This window comes from Haliotis rubra, unplaced genomic scaffold (genome assembly GCF_003918875.1).
Source record: "Haliotis rubra isolate DU_JTF1 unplaced genomic scaffold, ASM391887v1 Scf6, whole genome shotgun sequence".
Taxonomy (NCBI): Eukaryota; Metazoa; Mollusca; class Gastropoda; order Lepetellida; family Haliotidae; genus Haliotis; species Haliotis rubra.
In genome coordinates, this window is record NW_025767301.1 from 2684928 (window position 1) to 2709824 (window position 24897).

At 38.1% G+C, this 24897-nt stretch overlaps 1 protein-coding gene across 2 annotated transcripts in view; it reads right to left on the reverse strand.

Annotated features, from left to right (window-relative positions):
* LOC124255295 (homeobox protein six1a-like) overlaps window positions 1–24897 on the reverse strand; it is a 76597-nt gene that overhangs the window by 30325 nt on the left and 21375 nt on the right. Inside the window, exon 3 of one of the 2 annotated variants that reach the window (XM_046689168.1) lies at window positions 3404–3445. The exons of the other annotated variant lie outside the window; for it this stretch is intronic. Within the exon in view, the coding sequence (XP_046545124.1) occupies window positions 3404–3445 (42 nt within the window). The remainder of the gene's footprint in view (window positions 1–3403; window positions 3446–24897) is intronic. 2 annotated transcript variants of the gene reach the window in all.

The following is a 24897-nucleotide window of genomic DNA, read 5'->3' on the forward strand; positions in this document are numbered from 1 at the left end:
CACTACAAATGACAAACAAACAAATTTTATCAAACTGCAATCAAAACAAAACAAACTACAGCTAGGCATCAGCGAGTCTGGCGTGTTATTTTAAAGGTTTCAGATAAGATCTTTGAGCCAGTAAAAACGAAAATTGCTCTTCATTTAGTACATCCGATGGTAACGAGGTAAAGTAAACATCTTTAAACTTTGATGTTTTCGTTCTGTTTATGTAACTGCAAATACTATAGAAAAGCAAATCACCACGAAATCTAGATGTTATCTCCCTACTATGTGTACACGCGCTGTGATGCGGCTCTCCTACCACTGGCCTTATAGCTATTGTATCTCGGGGCCTTCAAAAGGACGACATGGCGGTTATATTTATTAAGAACAAGTCCAGCGTGAGAATATATTTAACTGTCTCATACCTGCCCCGTCCTTCCGTCTGTCACTCTGTCCGTCAAAATATACGGTTGCTGCACGCCGTTTGCTCGCTTTGACAATTAAACCATACTACCAAAAGTGATATTGATGACGGACCTGCGGACTTGATTTTGACATATTAAATTTCAAAGTTTTGAAAATTAACCCTTATCAAATCTAAAGTCCCTCACTCTGCCGCAGCTAGATTTATAGTACAATGAGCGTGGAGCTCGTGTTTCCTGCTACTTTTCTGCTTGGTGGGACCGTTCGCTTTTGGTTTGCTATTTAGAGAGGAAAGACTATTTTCCTATCCACTCATCCGTGATGAATAGAACGTGCTAGCGACACGATATCTGCACCTTACACGACAATAAAGACTTTAGAATAGTTTGGATTTGAGGCAGAGTTTTGACAACATTTAAACAGCCCGAAGCTTACAATGAATGTTACTTGTAGCGCGTTACACCATCTTAGTGAGTCTAGAGTAGAACCAAATAGTCGTTAGGGTTATAGCATCTGTAATGCTTTCAGGATACACTATTTGTTAAACGTCATCAAACAGTCATACATTTCTTTTTCCTATTTGCTGTCGCTGTTTATATCTTTTTGTGTTATATCAATTGTACATGTCTCAGAAAATGTTATAATTTTCATACAATCAAAATGGAAAGGCGCAAATTAAGCTGAGTCTTCACAACGTTTTTGTTTCACTGGCCGTAAACAAGATTTTCAACTATCGAATAATTCCAAAATATGTCATCCTGATAAAAAAAAAAAAACCCAGATAAGAAATGCCATTTCCACTCACTGAAAAGAAATAATACTTGTCTGCTTACTTTATAGAAAACATAAAATACTGCCCATGACATATTTGGTTCTTCCTGGAACAACTGGTACATCGCCACCTACGAATTTGAAATGAAAAATGACACCAGGTGTCACGAGAACTGTTACAAATATTGTACTTTATCATACTTTTGAACACATGAAGCTTGTATCTTACACATGCATAATTAGTCGTTAATTTACTTAAATGAAGGAAGAACCTTACTTCAGAAAAAACAAAGAACTATTATATTTTTACAAATGGTGTACACAGTAACATGTGAATCGGTGTCATTTATACATTGTACATTCAATTTGGGTCACCTGTTTTACACAAAACTCGTTAAAAGTATACATTAATTGTCTATTTCACCTGTCATCTCACAGGTTTAGATGAATCGAAGAAACTTTGTCTTTGTATACATTTGGAAATAGAAAACAAGGCACAGCATCAAGGAAGCAGTTGAAAGAATGACACCAATATTGTTCAATATCAACTACCTCATTGAAACAAAAGAATCTAACTCCTACCCAGCCCCTTCCAGCCTATCACACACAAAGGTATAAGATTTCGTACGACAAACCAGAAGCGGTATTGTTTTAGAGAAATTATCCGCACATACGTTGAAAAATTAAAGTATATTTCAAGTTCCGAAATGTGAACTGTATTTTTCAAGTTCCAGCTTAAAATCAGTTATTAATCCCCAAAGCTGACATTTCAACATAACCAGATATTCCAGGTTTTCTTGGATGCATTTGCAAAGTTTATATACTAAACAGCTTACTGGTGTATCATTTTATTGACATACAAGACCAAAGTCGAATTCCTAAAAGAGAAAACGCTACAGAGTTTCTTTAAAAGATATCTACATAGTTTCAATAGGCATTTAAAGACGCTTTGGAAATGAAATATGTACAAAGTAGAAGCTTCGATTACCAATTATAAGTTCAAAGTATAGAATATTACCTATATAAATCCCTTAGGATTTTCAAAAATGAAACTAGACTCGTATCTATGACTCTTAATGGCGAACGTCTTTTTAGAGAATTGATAGATGTATTTGCTAAAGTGACGAATCAAAAAGACGGTGGTATGGTTTTGTGTTTACCCATATGAATCGATCCGGGCGGTACAATTATGCCTGTGAGATTTAGACCTTCTGAATATTTTACCTGGGTGGTGAGATTTCAACAAACTAAATATTTGAACACCTGGTCAATTTAGCTCATTTCTGCATCGGCTCTCGAGATGAGTTACAGAAAATATTGACTTTGACAATTGCGACATGAATTATTAACCATGAAAACATGTATCCCAATGAAAGGATTATGCGTGAAACAGAATCGTGCCACGATTCCATGACCAGAAGCCAAATAATTGACAAATATTTTCTTGGGGCATGTAATGCATCTCTTCAACCAAACGATGCCCAATTAAACATTATTTACAAGACAAATGGCATATCATTGTGACTGGGGTTTTAGTATGTAAATCAAACATACTACGTTCTTTGCGGGATTAAATGCATATGAATTTCTCATGCATCAACATGAAACTAAACAACAACACACTATGTCAACGCGAAGTGTATATTAAGAATGTATTTTGAACACATATGATATGAATATAACAACAAAATAAACATGCATTTTCTAGAAAACTAAGTAGTGTCAACATGCAAGAGAGGAAAGGGGAAACGCATCAGGATGCTGAGAGGATCACTATGGAAACTACTCGCAGAGATGGCGATAACACGTATGATAACACAATTCTTCACTTAGCGACTTAGAATTCCAATGATTATGAAACTCAATTTCAATAGTCATACGGAAAAGTACATTATTTCATCAAAAACGCCTTTAATATATACAAATAAAACTTGTATATTACTGAATAACAAAATTTGCAATATATTGAAATTTCACGAATTATTAAACATTTGAGCATGATATATAAATTACTTTTCATTTACTGTTCTTCAGAAATACTCGAACATTTTATTGTATGATAATCCACATCAAGCTTCTCTTTTGTTAATTCTTTAAATATGATTTTAATGAAACTAGTGAGTCCAGGGGAAGAGTGTGCAGGTGTGCAGGTGGAGGAAGGTACAGAGGGGTGCAGCCACAGGACTAAAAGGGTATACCATCTAAATGGGAACAAGGAACTAACCTTCTGCAAATTTATGCATAGATCTCCAACTCTCCAACGTATCTGATGAAAAATAAAAGTTACAAATTATAAGTACTTCATCGTGACAACAAACATGACAACAAATACTTTAATATGAAGAGTGTATTAATCTATATGGCAGAGAGGTATAATGCTTGTCCACCCACTCACTCACTCAACCAGCATCGTCTATAATGGATGTAGTTTGCAGCAATATATTTGTACAGGATAAATGTATAGGTTTGGCATTATCTCCATACTAAAATGACGAAAATGTACATGGCGGATGTGGAGGGCATTGTCATTATTGGATATTGGTTTTGCAGGAGTTTTGACGACTTTGTTTATTGTCAGTAATATTCCATATAGTGGGCGGCCCTTGAAAAACCGGGTCTGAGGTCTGAGTGGATCGGTCGTTTAGAGTGCTGCAATTGACTACGTAGAGAAGCGTACCATGGACTCCCTGTGACTGGTTCGAATCCCAGTTGGCCAAGATTATGGTGCTGAAAAACCCAGCAACATTATCATTGGCGAACTTGGATTCTGGTTTCATCAACAGTTGCCTGAGACCTCCATCATATTGAGCTGTCCCACCTCATCAACCCATGACATAACGACCATACTGCTCAAAGCGGCGCTATACCAACTCACTCACTCACACCCACTGTTATCAACAACATGTTAGGTTCAACTCATAGTGTACAAAAAGAGTAATCTCAGCTATCAGCCCAGATGTCGCATGTTGCCAATACCTTGTCGTTCGCATTATAATTATGATGAATTATTAAGCACGCTGTACCTCATTTTAAATGAACATGTCTTAGCCATGCTAATGTTCCTAGCTATACAATGGTTTCCATTCTAATTTCCCATAAACACGCTCACGTGAGACCCCAGTGCCAGCCAAATACCCGTAGCACCAAGCCGCAAATGCATGCCAAACAGTTTCTTTGTAATACAACCCACCGACACGCTATTAGGTGTGGTACTACACGAAAACCTTTAGTAGAAAATAGGTATAAATAACTACATGCTTTACACTAAACGGCCTTATAAATGAAATTGGACGTTTTGCTTCTCGATGCCATACACCATGAAAAGGCTTAGCTCTTCCGGCGTGGTCCAGTGAGAGAAATACTAAATGTCCCGAGCCTCTTCGTTTGAAGTCATATCAACTCCATTTAAAACTAGAGAAATGCCTTAATTCACTTATGCATATCAAACAATCCTTCATCTTGCACGTGCAAAACGTGACACTATTATCCACGCACTAATCAATACGAAAGTTGTTGCCATCGATAACACAGGGCTCTCGCTTTCTAATCAAGAATATCTATCTTAACCATTGCCACGCTTTGTACATAGCAGCTTTATCTTACATTGATCGTTGATAAATGTCAGGGCGGAGAAACAATATACCTCTCCGCTTCCAGCAACAAAAGCCCGGAGTAGCGTTGGGTCAAATAACATGACGTCGCTCTGTTTATCTAACGCTAATCAACGTCAGTGACGTTTAACACAGTCGCCGACGTAACGTCGTTGAGCTTCTTACATCGTAGTCAAAATAACCCGTAACCGACACCCTCCCCTAAGAACGGGCCGAATTAATGAAGACGATGTCAGATAGTTTATAATTAAGACGATGGCAGCGTTAGTTGAAACCCAGCGTCAGGCAATCTGAAATTGATCCTGTGGTATAAATGCCGGCTGTAGTTAAATATCTCGCTATGGTGTTTGTACGTATGTTTTTCTTGGAATTGATACGAGGGAGCCATTCCGAAAGAAGTCAAATTCATTTCCCAAATGAAGGTATGAGTTGCCTATTCTAATTGATCTAACCCCCACAGGAGCAGAATCTGGACTAGAAACGCTATCACACTTGGTCTGGCTTCCGAAACCCTCTTGGCATTACGTCTACTAAATAAACGAAGGGTATTGCTTCTCTGGACTTGCGCGCGGGTAACAATACACGTTGTGTTTCGCTTGTCGAGATGTCGCGGACACCCGAGCCTGGACTAGCCTTGGTCAAATTTGAATTTCCAATTATCAATGACCGGTCTAAGACAGAGTGACATCGCTTTAAGTAAACACCCAAGGTGTCAATTTCAACTTCATGAGTTTCAAGTTTGATTGGGAGCGTCTGGGAGGGAAAACGGGAGCCATATTGGAGGGGGAGATATCGACAAGGGGAGCAATTGGGAGGTTATGTTCGAGGGGTTGCATGTGGTGGGAGGAGGTTGTGGCTGTCTAAGTTGCATGTGTTGGGGGGTGGTTGTGGTTGTGTTACGTACCTTGTGTTGGTAGGAGGTTGTGGTTGTCTTAAGTTGCATGTGTTGGGGAGAGGTTGTGGTTGCGTTTCGGTGTGTTGCATGTGTTGCGAGGAGCCGGTTTGTTGTACACATGAAGGAGGTTGATTTGAAATATTCATAGAAACCAATTAGTAACACGTTTGGGCACACTGATAAACACGACAGATGAAGAATCAGCATGTCGCCTCGTCCATGACATAATCCATACAGAATGGACATACCTCTACACGGACAGTGGTTATCAAGATCCACATAAACACACATATACACACACACACACACGCACACACACACACACACACACACACACGCACACACGCACGCACGCACGCACGCACGCACGCACGCACACAGCTAACATCTGCAACATTACCTCTCTTCTCTACTTCATGTTTTTGACGCCTTCGCTGATCCTCGGTCTCCGCGTAAATAAATGTCAAAGTCTACGGGTACAGGTCACGTGCCTTCATCATTTACAGTGAAATCATTTTTTCTCATTTTTTTTGCTGCCTGTTTTTAACTTGGTGCGTATTTCACTCATAGAAAGCAGGAACTCGCCAAAGATTAATGGCGTGTTAATTAGTTTAACATCCCACTGATATACACAATGCAACAGTATTCCTAGTGTTTTTGACGGCTGGCGATACGTAAATGAGAATCCCAGGAATCGCAGCAAGGATGACACCGTCTTGGGAAAAGATTACTCTTGTTTGTGGAGATCGGTGTATGTACTTGGACGGCACATCTTGTGTACATTTTATGAAATCCGAAACCATCATTTGAAAATGTATTCTTCATGGTCAATTGAGGTTGTCAATTTCAACTTGGGAGCGACATTTGCCCCACGTCCTTCTAAAATGAGTGAATATCAGTGATGAAATAGATATGCGTATATTGGAAATGTTGATATCAGTTGCTGATTTCATGACAGCAGTTTTCAAGCGTCGTTAAAATTAATCAATGTGCACTCGTAAGTTAACCCTTTCCGTGTCCAGAAGAACGCATAAATGTGCAATTAACAAATATTCTAAAACTCTTAACTGTTAAATTACACAAAGAGTCATAAACGTGTTTTGTGATATATTTCAGCAATATATTGTTATCAATTTCAATGGTGAAATCAAGAATGCCTACCTGTCACATGCGCTCAACGACAGCTTGGTGTTGTAAATGACAGAATATTTCCCATCTGCGCATGTCAATACATTTTATATTCAGTCAGTCAGTGTGCTTGACATGGATGTTAAATGTCACATTCTAACGTCCCATCACTACCATTACAGCCACCATCACCACTGTCATCACTCATCACCACGCAGTGTGTATTTCAAACTGTTTTCAATTGGTTTGACACAGCAAGAACATTATATAGGTCAACTCCCGAGGGAAATTATATATGAATTATCCACATTAAACTTACATTACTTTCTAAAACGAAAACATAATACAAAGGAATCTACTTGCATATAAAACTCAACATCGACACCTATATTAATATCTCGTTCAAAACCTACAAGGTATCATATCAGATAACCAAACCGGAAGTGCAAGCATATTTCCCAGAATTATAAACTTGTTGCATGCTAGTCGTTATCAATGTCGCAAAAACAACGCCCAAGAGTTAATTACCATTATAACGCCGATGAGGGTCATGCTGGTGTGCGACATCGTTAACAACCACGAAACACCATGTCCGTTAATCCCGTGGAATGAGATCAGGTTAATAACATCACATAGTAATGGCTGCCTATCAGGGGTATCGCTCGAAAGGCATTACTTGGATTTATAAAGAAAAGGGGACTCTTAATAAGGAAGACACTCAGTTATGAGCATGTGAAAATGCTTTGCATGATCGAAAGTCATTTTTCTTGAGGGTTTTGCTTTATAATCATTTCATGTACTAAATATGATCTGCTGTCTTATTATTTCCTGTTAAAATATCCTAAGTGTGTTTTTGAAATATTTCGTTTAGTCATATATGATTTAGATTTATGGGGCAACCCTAAATTTGACTGTCTCGGGATAATTTTCTTAGTATTTTATAATATTCTGAGTATATTGAATTCACATACGCACAATCTGGAGACGTTATCATGCAGGAGTCAAATGAACTGATTACTAGTTTAAATCATAATTCCTTGATTATATAAATACTAAGAACTATTTACCCATATAAAACAATGTGGCTCTTACTTTCAGTTTATCTAGACACTGCTTCATATGCAAATAAATAACTGTACATTTGTGGACGAAGCTAACAGTACAGCCTTGGAGCAAGTCTGATAAGGACGTTGCGTTAACTTATGGAAATTAACTTCTCTCTCTGACAAAACTTCTGTCAAATAAACTATAAAATTATTGTAAAATAAATGACTCAAGTTGAAATTAAACACCCCCTGTTTTACTTACATACTTAAAAAGTGAAAATTTCACCAAATTTTGATGATTACGATGTCTATCAATTTGAGAAATACGACAAAAATGAGAACGAAAAACTTCAACTGACTTAAACATTATTATTGTTTCCGAAAGTGGCATCTGTAAATCACTATATGTTAAGTTTTAACCAAGCGATTTATTACATAGAAGGAATTCACTTGAAGGCTGTGTTTCAAGCATAGGGCTTCAATGTGCCATAAATCCAGTGAGATAAATAGGTAACGATCACCCTTGCTTCCCTTGTGGCTTGACGGGAACTCTACACCCCGAGAGCGGTTTTCCTTCTGCTAAGAGTGTTTTTAAAGCTTTGTCAAGAATGCCAGGAGGGAGCTGTTTTTCACATGGGACGTACCTACAGCCTCAGAGAGCGCTATGTCAATTTCAAATAAACACTGTTGTCAATTTCAGCGTTACGCCTTTTACATCTTGAATGTTATTTGCAAAAATTAGAATTTAATTTAAATTGGAAAATACAGGGAGTGAGTCATAAAATGATTAACGGAATTCGTAACAATTCTTGACAAGCAAGGGTAGATATGTTATTGTACAGTTGAATGTTTATCAACATTTAAAGTAATAATTCAACATTTAAGTAATAAAAGTAGGGATATACTTCTATGTAACGCTTATATACGGATAAAAATAGTGTCTGATGAACAGAATGTTTGCAAAATTATATTTATGGATCGATGTATTTGTTGGTTCCTTTTTAACTGTTTCTGTCAAAATCAAAATGAATTCTGTACATTCTCTTCTTCTCGTGTTTGTTGAATTAATAAGGGGGTATTTAGAATAAACATGCTTTAATAGTTTAAAGAATTACTTATTGACAATTACATGAATGAATGAACATGAATGTTTGACCTTTGCATTAAAATCATCAAATATGCACTTTCTAAGTACCGTGGTGCCATTTACCAATGTTTTCCGCCGACGTGTTACATATTTCAACAACGCCCTCGTGAACAGCACGAGCAAAAGTCACGAACATATTTCCGAGCACAAAAGCGGTTTGGAGAAAACACTGTTATAATAATGCAAAATTAACGCTAAAAAGAATATTTGTTTTCTACATTCATCAAACCAAAGTCAAACAGTGAACAGACAAGTTTTATACAGCCTTTCGTGTTTTAGTAGTACTTGACGGGCTCCAAAGTAAAATTACAGATTGAGTGATACCACGAAGAACAGGTTACTAAAACGAAAATGATCATGTTTTCTTATTGTGTCGAGACGATGATAATAACGGAGTGTCACACACAAGGCAAAGAAATAACCAGATTCAAATCGCAGGTTGGCATAACGATTGCCAGTGGTCACTCGAACTGATGTTTGTAATCTATCGTTGTCTTGTGAAGACCTGGTCATGGCTACAAATATGATTGAAAGCTTATTCCGGAATCCAATTTCGAAATTGAAATGATAATAGGGAAACAATAGGCACGATTGCTTCGCATGAGTGTCAGGTTTCGGATAAAAAAAGTACTCTTGATAACCCCTGTGTGCTAAATATGATGAAAAAGATTAAAGCGTCACTTGATAGCAACAACATGGCGGACGCACATCCTTATCCATTTCCCTATCGGAGTCCAATGTAAGCCCTCTCATCGTCAGATTACTAGATTATCGGATTAGCAAACGGGCAACTATGGACCAAATCCCTTAGCATACCCGTGTCAAAACTGGTTCGATCAGGATATATGTTTTAAAAAGAAGTTTGTTTCAATATGGCGGCCTTGAAATACGAGATTCAAAATGGCGGCGTTTTGACGTCTGCTCGTTTTTGGAAAAAGTTTGTAAAATAAATAGATTTTCTTTTTTTCTGACACTGATTGACAAATAATAACACATTATTTTCAATTTAGACGGTGGTTTAGCAAATTGAATGCAAAAACACATGTCTGTACCACAAGACCGGGGTATTCGGCTATAACAAGGACCGAAATATTTGCCTGTTTTCACATACTTGGGAAACGGAGAAAATGGTTTTAGCATCCTTTGGTGGATGCTACATTAAACAGCTCATTAATGAGACATCCTTCCTGTCGGCTCGCTGTTTGTATGCGGAGGCCATGTTTCGAAATTCACGAGTCATAACGGTAATTGTTATAAATCTATCGACTCTATGGGTTTTGTCTGCAGCGAAAATCTGAAGGTGGCATTACTAGCCAATCAAATGTGTTAATAAGGCTCATAGCAAGATGGATGACATTTCAAGAATGATTGTTAATAAAGGCTACCGAAATACATACAGCCAAATACTAATAATAAGGCAATTAGTTCCGTATAAAGGTTTTATTGTTTTATCTAAGCTGTTTCATTTCTTCGATGTGGATTTCATTCCAAGATGTTTGGCACATGCTGTTTGACTCTATTTCCAGTTGTTAATTGCTTACTAGAGTGACACACATTGCACAAGCAGTTTGTTCATTTGTGCTAAGGATGGGTAGTAAGTTGAAAACAAAAACTTTCCGAATTAGCATTCTTCCCGAGAAAGTTGATCGGCATGATTGAATGGAAAGGCCTAACGATAACTGTTCCATCGCATTATCAGGTTAAAGAAAAACATGGCAGTTCTAACACACCCAAAAACTATCTCGACTGGAAAAACCATTATCCGCGTCTACAGAGCTGTAATAATAACTCTACAGATAAACGGTTTCGATGACTTGGCCAGAACATTGACCGTTAGACAGGCCATGCTCATCTACACCAATTGTCTCCCTTTGAGGTTACTAATACATCGGTTACATTAACACATTCTCCATGTTGCGACTGTCCACGAAGGCGTCACCCCAACATTACAATTTCTATCCCCGTCTAATATTTCCAGCCCGCTTGAGATGTCTAAGACTGAAGCGCTGTTTCCCCGACAATGCAATGTGCTGGACACGTGTTCTTGCCCCAAAAATGTAAACTTTCAACATAAATATTGGGACTGTTTGCTTGTCGGCTCTAGAGATACTAAGAGTATATCTTACAGGCTCCACATGCGGACATGAAATAACACGAGAGGCGACGAGGTTCGGGGAACATTTGTCAAGTTTGCAAGCTTTGATGTTCTCTGAGAATAATTTACCATGAAGTTTAATGTTCTCGAAAAGTTTAACTATTTACTGAGATGCTTGTAAATAAGTATAAAGGATTACGACGCACTTGTTTCGGGTTTGATGTACCTATTGTCAAACGTGTAAATGTATTGACGAGGGCTCTGGTAGCAGTTATTGTGACTGTAAAAACGGCCAGAACAGAACAGGGAAGAGCTGTCGAGTCCAGCGGGTTGTGAGAATGGAGTGGTAAAAATATATATATCTTTGTGTGTGCTTTTGTGGGAGCCCATTGTGATAGCCTTTTAATGTCCTGTGTTTCTCGGATATTCCATTTTTAAGAATTTCTGATTTGTTTGTTTTCAACACGTGACACTCACATAATATCTTTCTTTTATTCGTTGGCTTTAGAAAGAACCAACCAATAAGACTTCATGAAGTGAGAAAGGGGAAATAACTCGTGCGACATTTTTGTGTGTTTCTGATTGGCAGTTGAATATGGAAGTCTAGATCATACAACGTTTCTCCTGTATTCAAAGTTCAAAATTCTTAATACAATTCAGGTTCAAAGTACAGTTGGAGGAAATCTCTCCAATTGGGTTAATCTCGGACTATTAAAAGATAATCATGAATATTCAGACCACATAAACCAAGATGGCGCCCTCAATGCAGGCAAGTCCTGGGTCCTATAATTAGAGCCATGAACATTAGCCAATGATTGTAGCGGATTAAAACTGACCACCGGTCACTTATGGGTGACAAAAGACACGTGGAAACAACCTGGTGTTTGCAGAAGTGTTTAAATGATTTTACAACCGACTTTTATGGGTGGAGCCCTTTTAAAGCTATGTGTATTTAACGTGACCTTTGATGACCAGCAATTGTACCAATGTCGAATAAACCAAATGTAGCATCTTGTCCACATTTATCACAAATAAAATCGTGTGAATGTTGCCCTGTTTCGCTATAATGTACATCTCTCCCAAGCCAACACAATGGACGTGATATTATCAGATTGTTTTATGATAAAATAAATGATCAAATTCATAAAAAGCAAATCTCTAATTGTGCCTTGTTAAAAATTTCTTTCTCAAGACCACCTCACCCCTACCCCTACCCTTCAACACATTACGTTTAATGTTTTCGGATTTACAACAGAAATGTAACAAGATTTACATGAAACGATAAAAATACATAGATAACCATTTTCCACATTACGCAAAAACTAAATATACACCTCATTTATAAAAAAAACAAAACATAAAAAACAATGAAGACGTAATCATAGTAATCCAAAAGCGATTGATTTTATACAATAACGTCAAATCGATCCCATTATAACCTGTTTCCACAATATATTGCAAAAGAGGGTGTACTGAAAGCACACCTGCTACGTCGATGGGGATACTATTACCAACGTACGTTCAACCTTGAATTCACATCGATCTTGGAAACCGATGAGCAGGCACAGGAAATAAATTTATGACCTGATTCTGTGCCAGAATGATTCATTAAGTGTCAAGAACGAAGTACATGTAAACCGACTCTGCCGTTTTATTGTAAGATGTGGCGACTCAACTTAAATGATCGTCTTTTTATAAGTATTCTCATCCTCGTTTGTTTTGCAATAGGATCTACAGTATTTACAACATAGTTTATATTTTCACGAAGTGTATTTAAAGTTTTGAAAAAAAATCTTTGATATGAATTTGTCCAAACATGTACGCTTTATGAATATGTTGTTGGTTACTTTAAAATCTGTACATTTGTATTCAATCTTTATAGCTATATAATATTTGATGTAAGAAAATGTGATGAATTTGTCTTTCATTAATGAATTAATGAATTAATCTTTAAACCAAATTACTGATCAGTCACCTACCCCAAATCCCATGTTTTCTTTAAACACTTTATCTATGCAATATATGTATGTAATGGAAGGAACTCACAACCATGGTTATCGAACTAGACCCTAGAATTGCCTTACAGTAATGTTGCAAATCAGTGTCCGTTCTTCCACAACGTCGTCGTATGTTACATTTACAGACTTAAGCCACCATCACAGCAAATGAACCACCCCTAGTACTCTATCGTCTAGCCCGTGGTGTGTTAACAAGCCCATCTCACTCCCGAGGAGGTAGAACATCAAAGATCAGTACCTCATCAATTTGTTTATGGTGTAACGGAAACCATTTTGCACAAATCCACAGTATTTTTGTACAGCAAAGAAACAGGAGAATCTTTCTTGTAGGTAAATCTGAAATCTATAAAGAACAAGGCGGTCTGGTGACTCCAGAATGCAACATCTCTCTGTTCTTACAAGCCTATCGTAACAAAAGAAGGCGAACAGAGATTTTTTAATGCACGCTTGATCTTCCAGACTTTTGAAATCATCTCAAGTGTCGAACATCCTCGTTTTCTGGGCAAAAAGCTTAAAGTTGTGTTCGCTTGATCTCTACTGTAGACTCGTCTTCTACCTCTCTAACCTTTACAAACCACAATTGCTTTAAATTGTCAGAGATCTCAGAAGCAGACGACAGGTTTATGCGAGAGCACTGGCCCTTGCTAGCCTGTCGTCTGCTCGGAGGACAATGACGTCTGCCGGACGGAGAACGCGGGAATACACAGTCATTGTTCAAAAGTTCTGGTAGATTGGAAACTGTAACCCTTCATTTAACACATAACAACTCCCTCCTTCGGTTTCTTCGCGCCCTGAACACAAAAAACGTAATTCGAACCCATATGTAGGGAAGCTAACTATGTCATTTACCCCGATGTCAACGTTGATGGGCGTCATGCGAAACCGTGACGTTTTCTCTCTAATGAAGGTGGTCTGAACTGGTTCATTGTTCTAGACATAATTGAAATGGGTCAAAAATTGTGTGGTCGACAGGAGCTGTAGAGTAGCCGTCTTGCCCACGTCACGCGTGGTGTCAAGAAATTCTACACTATAATTAAGACCCATCACCCCTACCAGTCCTGATCTAGCAATGATCACCTTAAAACCTTCCACCCCAAAATGTGTGGTCCAGGGATATAGGATCCTTGTGATTTATGACCAGATAGACAGATCCTTAAAGAAGGTGATTTTATAAAATTGGCTCATTTCCCGGGCGTATTCTCTGTTAATGGCCCTGCTGTAACATGGAATGAGAGCGGACAGGTTACGAAGACACCGTAAGCCCAAATAATTGGATGTTATCAACCTGCCAAGATAGGTACCCGATTGGCCCCTGCTATAAGGTCTAATTAACCTTCAGCTACCTGGATTTCGAATATTGAACCCTCGGGGTAATCAAAACAGTTATCCAAATGCTAAAAAGGAGGAAGGGAGCTTGTTTGTTACTGTGTCAAGGGCACATAATGAGTGGTATCTTTAACAAGAAAATAACACATTTAACGTGTCCCCCGGCCAATAATTGACCCCTGGTCAGCCAAAGAATGACCATCACTCATCCGTCTATTAACATACAATGGAACTGTTTGTATCCCCACATGATCGAGTCGGGCCTGTACCTCTTCTGGCTCGATCGAAGACCAATATCCCATGGCAATTTTCAGCGTAACACACCTTTATCAGATAGCCAAGGGAACCATGCAATTTAACTAAGGTATATAGCCAAATAATTTGCACACAACCCAGACTTGCTATCGGGTATATGTAAGGTGCAGCGTACTAAATCATCACGAATAACCGGGTAGTTAATTTAAGTATTAAAGCAAGCCCTCTAATGATTCCCTGGGTAAAGGCAATGAAATGTTTCATTGTGTACAGCAAACACTTAAACATACGATGCTAAATGCACAGTTTCAGGGTCATGTATTTGTTGGAACATTGTACCAGAAGGTGCACTTAACCTCAAACCGCTGTCAGGAATTAAAATTTCCCAAGACAATAAAAGAAGACATGTGGTCATTTACAATAACGAAACGTGAACCATATGAGCTGTCACATTTTGAAAATGATACCATTTAATGAAATATCATGTCCACTCGGGAAGATTTATACCGACATTTATTTCGCCTTGTTTTGTAGGCAAGGTATAAACCACATTTTCTCCATATCAGATATCGGGCTCGGTTTCTTTCCAGAAACAGATACCAGTTACCACGTGTTAAATTAAAATAAGGGTTGTTTATAACATCCAGATACATATTCGGGAAGTGATATATGAAACTGAATTGATTGTGCTACATTGCACGATATTCTTTTGGCATCCCTATATTATTAATGAAATTGGTAATATACTTCATACAGCAAAATACGTTTCTTCGTTGCTTAATTTTTGTATTGCATTGAATTTATAAGCTATCGAATAACCCTTTGTTGGACAATTTGTGCTTGTTATAACTACGTTAATATGTTTCCCAATAAACTCGAACTAAAGGTGATGTTTTGGTGTTTTATTCCATGATCCAATAAACCTGCTAACGAATACAGCAGAAAACTTATAATTAATTCTGTTTTTTAGTAAAATCTCATGATTATGGAATGGCTTTGTCTATTTTATTTAAAAAGATATTTGATCAGCCACTGCACGCGTTCTGCGAGTTTACCGAACCGTGCATCTGTTCATCCAATAGCAGTTTGTAATCGGTAAGATAAAAAAGTAAAACCTGTGTGTTTTGTTGTATGTTCCCCATGGAGTTGAAAATATGAAAACATTCAAACGTCATATACATTAATCGAGTCTCTCCTTTGTAAGCAGTTTATAAAGGCGAATCAATATTATTATCATTATTGAATACGTGCTAATATTTTATGCTGTCTGTTTTCGTTACCTTTGAAAACAATCCCGACATATCCCTAAAATATACATTCGTTATTAATATTACATTCAATTAACGCAACAAACACACTGTTACTACTGAATTAACGACCGATGACAAATACGACATCATGTGGCAAATCACTGTATCATCAACGAATCTATTAAACATTAAAGGGTGTCTTCAAAATCAGTCATTCGTTCCAAACCAAACGCCGCTCTCGATACGAAGAAACAATTAGATGAAGAATCAGTCCACATGATCCCTTGGGGATGCAAATGTCCCCGAGTCGGCCATATCCATCCCTCATTAGATATCGCCCCTTCTCTAACCAAGAATATGGAAACAGATCACAACCACGATCTTGGTGCTGATGCTCATTTCCAAGGTCTTTGAACGGAAAAACACACAGCCTTCTCTTAATTAAATCTTCGCCAAACACTCTGTCCAATTACTAGACTTAGGTAAACGGGCAAGACAGTGTCCACGCCTTGGGGGCTCACGTCAATTATTGCAGTGTCAAGGAATACGGAGAGTTAACGAGTCATTGTTAAGGGACGCAGGGTGCTGTCAAAAACGAAATATGATTGATAAATTCGTCTGCCAATTCCCGCCTCAGGGGCTATCGTCTGTTGTCAAAGAGAAACATCATTAAAACTGAATTTGATAGCCACGATGTTCTGATTTACCTGGGTGTTTAATTAGAAGGACCCAGTTCTGATCAAGAAGCCAGACGAATGTTAGAAATGAGATACAATGTATCATGCTGGTTGGGTTTTTAAGACAATCAGGGTTACTGCCGTGTTCTGAGGACGGGGATTCGCAGCGGAGATGACACTGACAGGAGATCGGCGATACACGGAGTGACGATCCACTCATTGAGGACTTCCTTGCAAGAACTGGGAGCAGGGATGTTGTTGGATGAGAACGGAACTGATAAAGAATTCTTTAAAAGTTGTGCTTGTCTGGAAATCGTTGTCTTTATTTCCACATTAATGGGAATTCAAGTTGTAGCGTTCTTACAAATGACCTGATCGGTGTAATTAATTGCTTTCAGGATTTTCTTATTTGATTCGATCACGCTTGAAATTACTTTACCCGCCAGATAATGTAGCGTGCAGTGTGCTCGTGGTAAAATTGCACAATGTCGTGTGTGTACATTGTCTGACCCCCACCGCCTCTTTACTGTCTTAGTGTTACCCTCGGTCGCTATAATTCCGTGATCGACATCTACATTTTCATTTCCTTTTTTGTCCTTCCCCTTACCATGCCGCTATCCTTACCTACTATGTATACCCTTCCCAACTATGTATACCCACCCTCCCCACCTATGTATACCCACCCTCCCCACCTATGTATACCCACCCTCCCCACCTATGCATATCCACCCTCCCCACCTAGGTATACCCACCCTCCCCACCTATGTCTACCCACCCTCCCCAACTAGGTATACCCACCCTTCCCACCTATGTATACCCACCCTCCCCACCTATGCATACCCACCTAGGTATACCCACCCTCCTCAACTAGGTATTCCCACCCTCCCCACCTAGGTATACCCGTATCCCCACCTAGGTATACCCACTCCACCAAACTATGTATCTAGTACCAGCTTCCGATCAGTTTCTATACCTTGTACCGTTTGTCTTGCAACCAATGTACCCTGTGTTCATACCCTCCCATCCTATGTACCCTGTATTCGTGTCCTCCCATCCAATGTACCCTGTGCCCTCCTCTCCCTTTTATGTCTTCTTGACTTCCATGTTACCATCTTCTTCCCTTCCATGTAAAGTGTGACCTTCTCCTCCTCTTCCATGTAACCGTCTCCCCAACCTATGATCCCTCTACCCGTCTCATTCAAACCCGTGTGGCGTTTATCCTGTTCCTATCTACCACTGTACCCTGTACCTCTCATCCCATGTACCCTGTTCCTATTCCTTGCCCACCTCGTGTACCTTGTATCCACCCCATTCCCATCCGTGCACCCTGTACCCACCCCTTTCTCATCAATTAAAACTGTACCCATCCCCACTAATATACCCTGTACCCACCCCCACTAATGTGTCCTGTACCCACCCCCTTTCCCATCCGTGCACCATGTACCCACCCCTTTCTCATCAATAGAAACTGTACCCATCTCCACTAATATACCCTGTACCCACGCCCACTGTGTCCTGTACCCACCCCTTTCCCATCCGTGCATCCTGTACCCACCCCTTTCTCATCAATGAAAACTGTACCCATCCCCACTAATGTGTCCTGTACCCACCCCTTTCCCACCAATATATCCTGTAGCTATCCCCACAAATGTACCATGTACCCATCCCTTTCCCACCCGTAAATCCTGTACCTACCCCTTTCTCACCAATGAAACCAGTACCCATCCCCTCCAATATACCCTGTACCCATCCCTCTTATACCCGTGTACCCTGTACCAATCCCCACCATTGTACCCTGTGCCCATCCCCACCAATCTACACTGTACCCATTCTTTTCCATCCATAAAAATGTGTACAAATATGTACATTCCTTAAATCTAACCATCAATCTTTCAGTCCAGATCCGACCAAAGTGTCCCACCCTTAACTCACCCCAGCATCTCAGCTCCGCCCATTTCCAACTGCCAGCTTACAATAGCCTGACCCATCTCAGTGTAACCATCCACCCTTCGTTCATAGTAAGGATAAGGTAAGAGAGCAAGTGAAATCTTGCTCACCACAACAAGAAGTCCACAATAGCGTTTTAATCTAATCAATATATGTCGATTGGGCGTTGTTACAGCTCATGTATAAAATCAAACAATATTTCATAACTGCATACGCCGGGTCCTAGTTTAGTTATCTCGAACAGTTTCGAGTTACTTATGAAGCCTCTAAAGCAAGAAACGACGTGAAATAACGTGCGAAGATTGATAAAAATTCTCGTTAAAACTACAGATATTCGAGATTTACGGCGTCCTACGAACCATTCATTCAAACTCCTATATGATTAGATAGTCTTGAAAAAACTACACCACACAACTGCGCTCTATTGAAACAAATGAACTGATTTGTTAAAAAAATGTTGGAATGCAGCTGAACTTGGAAAAGTAAAAATCAATCTTGAAGTTCTGAATATGGACGATAAATTCCATCCACACAACTGTCAAAACGGGATGATCTTTTACTTAAAACGAACATTGCATTAAAAATGCAGGAAACGTTTTAAAAGACAACCAAGCGTAGAAGCGTAGATTGAAACAATAGGTTTAAATAATAGAGATGTGTGAAGACGTCTCGAGGTCTACTCGACATATGAAGGTTTCAGAGGAACGCGAAATGACCTTTGGTGAAAAAGCGGAAGGTAGCAATGAATTACAAAGTGACAGGTTTTCAGAAAGCCTCACTGTTTTCTATTAGACATCTCATTTGTGATACTTGTGTTCAGGTATGCATGTTTTGGTGGGTTTAATTTACCGTCTCTAGGCATTGTGAACGACAATTCTCAGCGGGGATGACATGCATATGGAGAGTGCTTTCAATGACCGTGCCTTGAGTCCCTGTGTTAACACAAGTATGTATTTCATTTAATATGAATGAATTCTTTGAACTGACACTGTTAAACGAGTGTGATACATTCTCTTGTTAAAAGTACGTATTATTTTTTGTTATCCGTACATAAAGGGCCTTGCTTTAGTATTGAACGGACCGTGCTGCTTTAAAATTTATCTACCAAGTAAGGTAGAGTAGTTGAAGTATTAAAACGATATATGAAGAATCTGTTACAAGCATATGCTTTTGATTTCTTCTCCGATTGTGCCAGAGACGCGATTATAAAGACTCCCAAAGCGTACCATCAAAGAACGCAATGTGTATTAATGATTAAAGCATGATTTCTAATTTTAACAATGGTATATTTACATTTATATATTCACCGCTTGACAATATGCAGCGTGTTTTATTTCAGTGTTTATTGAATAAAATCCAAATCAAAATTACCAAATCCAAGCATAGCATAATAGCTTGGAATAACCAGGATATGATACAATTGTTGTGGAATTGGACTTGTGTTCCATGAGGAAATGAGACGCTCTGTTTCACACACTGGTTAATTAATGTTGCAGTCAATATTTTATATAATATACCCGCTCATGTCCTCTGCGGATGTATGAATCATACGTGACAATTACCAAATAACGATTTCAATGAAATATATCTTTTTCCACTCATCAATATAAATAATAGTATTGACCTAATTCCCATGGGATATTTATGCTGAAACCAACAAACAATCCAAAATGCCAATATTTGTCGAATATCTAATCGAGCTCTAAGCGCCATAGTATATTTGACGCAGGTGGAGTTTACCAAACAGAATAGCCTTATGCAAATGTGAAATGAAACCTAAATCTATTGGCTCAAGTCTGAAATTGAAATGTAAACAAAACATCGCTAGTATAATGAATGGTGGTTTCTAGTTGCATTACTGGGGTAACATTGTCAACATAGACCTTCTCGTCTACAAAAGCACTGCAATCGACAACAAAAGCGTGTGGGTGATTCTATCATGTCCATTTCAGGGCTCTACTTTGCGATGTGTCAACTAGTTCCGTAATGAAATATGTTTGCCAATGACACTGTCGTTCAGTGGTCTATTTCAATTTCAAATAGACTTATTGTGTGCGGAAAGTGCCCCCTGAAATGCCTTTTGGAAATGTACAAGTATTTATTTGGAAGAACAATGGTCAGCTGACATGTGAAATATACATAGAACAGGTGATAACTAATCGTAACTTTACATAGGAGACACCTCTTTGTGTTTGACATGGAGGTAGAAAGCAAATGTTTTAAGTCTTGATGGCCGAACTCACGCGAGAGTTGACACGTACGTCTTTTCACTGACCGAGACTTAAAAGCTCAAAAGTCAAGACATATGTCAATATTCAATTGAAAATTCAATAATTTCAAAAGAAATTAATAATTTAAAACAATAATGCCATATGATGGTCTATGCAAGTAGTACATTTAAGCGATACTGGTTAATACTTTTTTTCAGATGCAACAAATCAAAGCGCGCCGATCAGATGCTGTACGGCGAAATCAGGGATGTACATCTCACTCAGTTGGAAGAGTTCAGGTCTGTAATGATTTGAATATGTCAGACTACGTGAATGCATCCTTGGGTTAAATGTGATGACACTTGTAAATGTTACAAAAATAATTATCTGCATAGTACTTCATAGATAATCGACAATTGCGAAGCTGCAATTGTCTAAGAGTAGCGTCTATTTGTTGTTTATCGGAATCGACTTGATTACAACTATCAGAGGTATGACTCAAAAGTCCAATTATCATTTTTGAAACAAATGTTAAAAACTACCACCAGATCAAACAGTGCATGATTAATTGTAATGAATTTGGATTCTTCTATTCATAAGTACTTGTGAAAACATGTAGTAGCAAACACATTTTTGAAAGACGATGATTTAAAATCAATGTTGAGTTGTTCAGCATGAAACACCGATAAGGTGTAAACATAGCAAACCAAATTTAAATGTCACGTGAAATTTACCAATTCAATTTCTAAATCGATTATATTATCTTTTAGAAAGATGTAAGAAACATTGAATTTGTCCTTTAGGTAACAAGAGAAAAATGGTCATCGATTCTTGCGAAACTTATACACAAATAAATGGTTATCGATTATATCCACCCCGATGTTTCTAATAAATCACGTTTACATAAATAAGAACATAACCATTCATATAAAGATATGGAAAAATAATATTTACCAGTTGTTCTTAAATATCTGTTTTAAATTTCGGCCATAGGAAAAAAGTAAGAGATGGTACTAAAAGTTGAATATTTCTTCATTTGTGTGCTAAGTTCTCCTTGTATTAATATTCCACATTTCCCTTTAGAATCGGTACTATAACCGAGATAAGGACTGGCAATATTTTACAGTAATTACCAATTAAAGACAAAGTCTGTTTAATACAGACATGCGGTTAGTGATGTAACATGGGAACATGGAGAATGAGTAGTTGTATGCGGAAGAATCCTTAAATTATAAATGCAGATACTAATTATTCACTGGATACAAACAATGCTTCAACACATAGCTGTAATATCAGAATGAAGCTTAGAGGTTTAGGCCTACAGTAACCAAGGTCGAAAAAATTCCATTCCTTTAATTCCAGATTAAGAATTCCATTCAATGGGATTAATTATTTTGGTCACAAGTACCGTTGCTAATTATCTTGATTTTGATAGGTCAGGCGATACAAGGATTTGTTTAGCAAGTCCGATACAAGATCACGCGAATATATGACAGCTATCGGAATGTGTGTGTCATTGTGTTACAAAGTTACACTTAATGAACGAAAGCCGAAGAGGTGTTATTTGGTTTATGATGTAAGTTCGAAAGCATTTGGCTGTGCCAATACTTTAGATACATATCAATATTATTTCAAGGAGTTTTTGACAATATACGATTTTCTAAACTTCTAAAAAATGTTCAACCCTTGAATGTGAATCTTGTTTTAAACGATTTTTTCAGTTAAACAGTTTTTCGTTATCAAAATTATTTTCGATGAAAATATTTGAGGAGGGATAGAATTTCTTGGTTTGAAACAGTGTAGTTATTTTATCGTGGTGTCTGTGCATGAATTAAGATAAAAAGCCCACACTCTTTTTCTATAGGCCTACACATATTCATTTCGATCCGAATTTTTATCGTTCAAAAATTCAGTAATCTATTTTTACCGTTTTTGTTTTAACTGAAAGGTATATTTTTTCTCCAAGGTCTAAATATCGCACCGGCACACTGCGTGTACATAGATCTTAATTAAAACCTTAAAAGAAAGGAAAATTGTATTTAATCGTTTAGTCATTCTAATGGGCCCATCGTTTCGTTACATTAAATGTCAATAAATTCCAATTAAAACATTATAAGGAAAACTGTGAAAAGAAAGCGACGCCAGCTTTTGGAATCGATAATTCGAGTCAATTAACGGCCACCACGACAGCACGAGGACCATACAAAAGACGGAAGCTGAAATTCGACTTATATTTCTGATAGTATAAACACAATATTTAAATTTAGTTACCACGTGTCCTTTGTGTCGCTGTTTTTATCTGATCAAATTGTCAGTTAGGAAGATATACATGTATTTACATTTCTCGTCCAGGCTTGTCATCAATCTTTAAACTACACATCGACGCTTTTACTCACAGAACAGCTAGTGGAACTGCCTATTTATTCCTTCAATGGAGTTCAATGGATTTAGTTAGTTGTCATCCAATTCCGTCGTGGCTTGCTGAGAAAGACGGAACGATCATTTGCAGAAACCTGTGTCGCCTTTGTTCGCAACAGATACATCAACGTCACTAAAAACGAACGACAGCTCATAGAGATCGCGAAACATTCCTCAAAAATGAAACGCTGTCTAAGAATTCGTCTGCTACTTTGCAGAGAGTAGGTATAAGAGAAGCTCGCTTCAACAGACGACTTTCTACTTGAAGAAGAAACCACGACGAACATTTGAGAAATTTATAATGTTGACCCGCCAAATGAAACACATATGGTGAGATTAAAACATTCCCTCTAACCTTTCGAACCAAACGTACGGCCGCCATCTCGGTTTTCTTGGGAGTCAGTTTGCCGAGCGAGCAGACGACACCTTCGATACCTCCTCACGTGCGTTTTTTTAATCACCCGCGGCGAATTTCTTCTCTTCTTGGAGGAACGGGTGTAGGTTGTATTTTGTAACCATGTACGAGCGGGTGAGAGCCGATTTGAAGCATTTTCGTGAAACGATAAACACGAAGTTCGGCAAAGAAGTCCTCTAATACATCTATTAGTCAGATTGAAGCTCAACAACAGAATTTAAGCACTCCTGGGTGAATGATTTGGGTGCGTCGACTCGCTCTAGCCGTGACGTCTTCATCATCTTATGGATCAGACGGGGCCATTTTTGGATAAAGAAAAATAAATTTAGATTCTGGGTTTCATGCCGGATAAAGACACGGACTGATTGGGCGAAATTTAAGATGGGGATCGACCGACATCCCCTGCGATAGAATTAACATCATGTTTGGTCGGCAAAATGATATGTAGTCCCTGTATTAGGAGAACTTAATGAAAATATCTGGAGGAAATTCCCCTTTTGATCTTATAAAACATTTCGTGATTGGAAGAACGGAGCGCACATACTCCCTTTGTTGGTAAAACTACTTATGAGCTGTATAAACAAATGAAGGACAATTTCGCTATTCAGCTTCCACAAACATGTGCTTGATACGAACATATTGAACTTATTGAATATTATTTTCACGGTATAAAGGTCACGTGACGGATTACGGCTGTGGTAGTTGATCCTTCCTCTCCCGCCAGGTTACCTTGACCTGGGACCTACACTACCTACTCTATTGACTTTCTGGTGATGACAAGCATCTCACGACATGGTAATGCTGTTTGAACAGCGAAGCAAGCAAACATAAACACCCAGAGGTATTCCCGCACATGTATTTTGATTTTACACTATAAACATTATATACTTGTGTAATTCATTGAATTCGTTTTGATTTTACTTTTTAAACTCGTGTAATTCATTACATTCGTTTGCTCGTTATTCATTAAATTAAATTCGTTTTCTTATTAAGAGACAATATATGTTATTGCTATTATTAATGAATAGATGTCAATATTTCGTCACTTGGGGCTTTGAGATTGTAAAGATGGTTATTCTTGGAACGAAGGTCAGTATCTGTCTAAATCACCATCACATCTCTAACATGTCATCTGACAAAATCATCTTCTGAACAACACCTTGACATTTGAAGTTATTTGAACTAATAAAAATGATTTATCATCTTTCGTAAAGTTTGAGAACCAATTTGAAAGGGAAGCTCATAATTCTGAACTTCTTTGGTAAGTTGTATAAGACAAG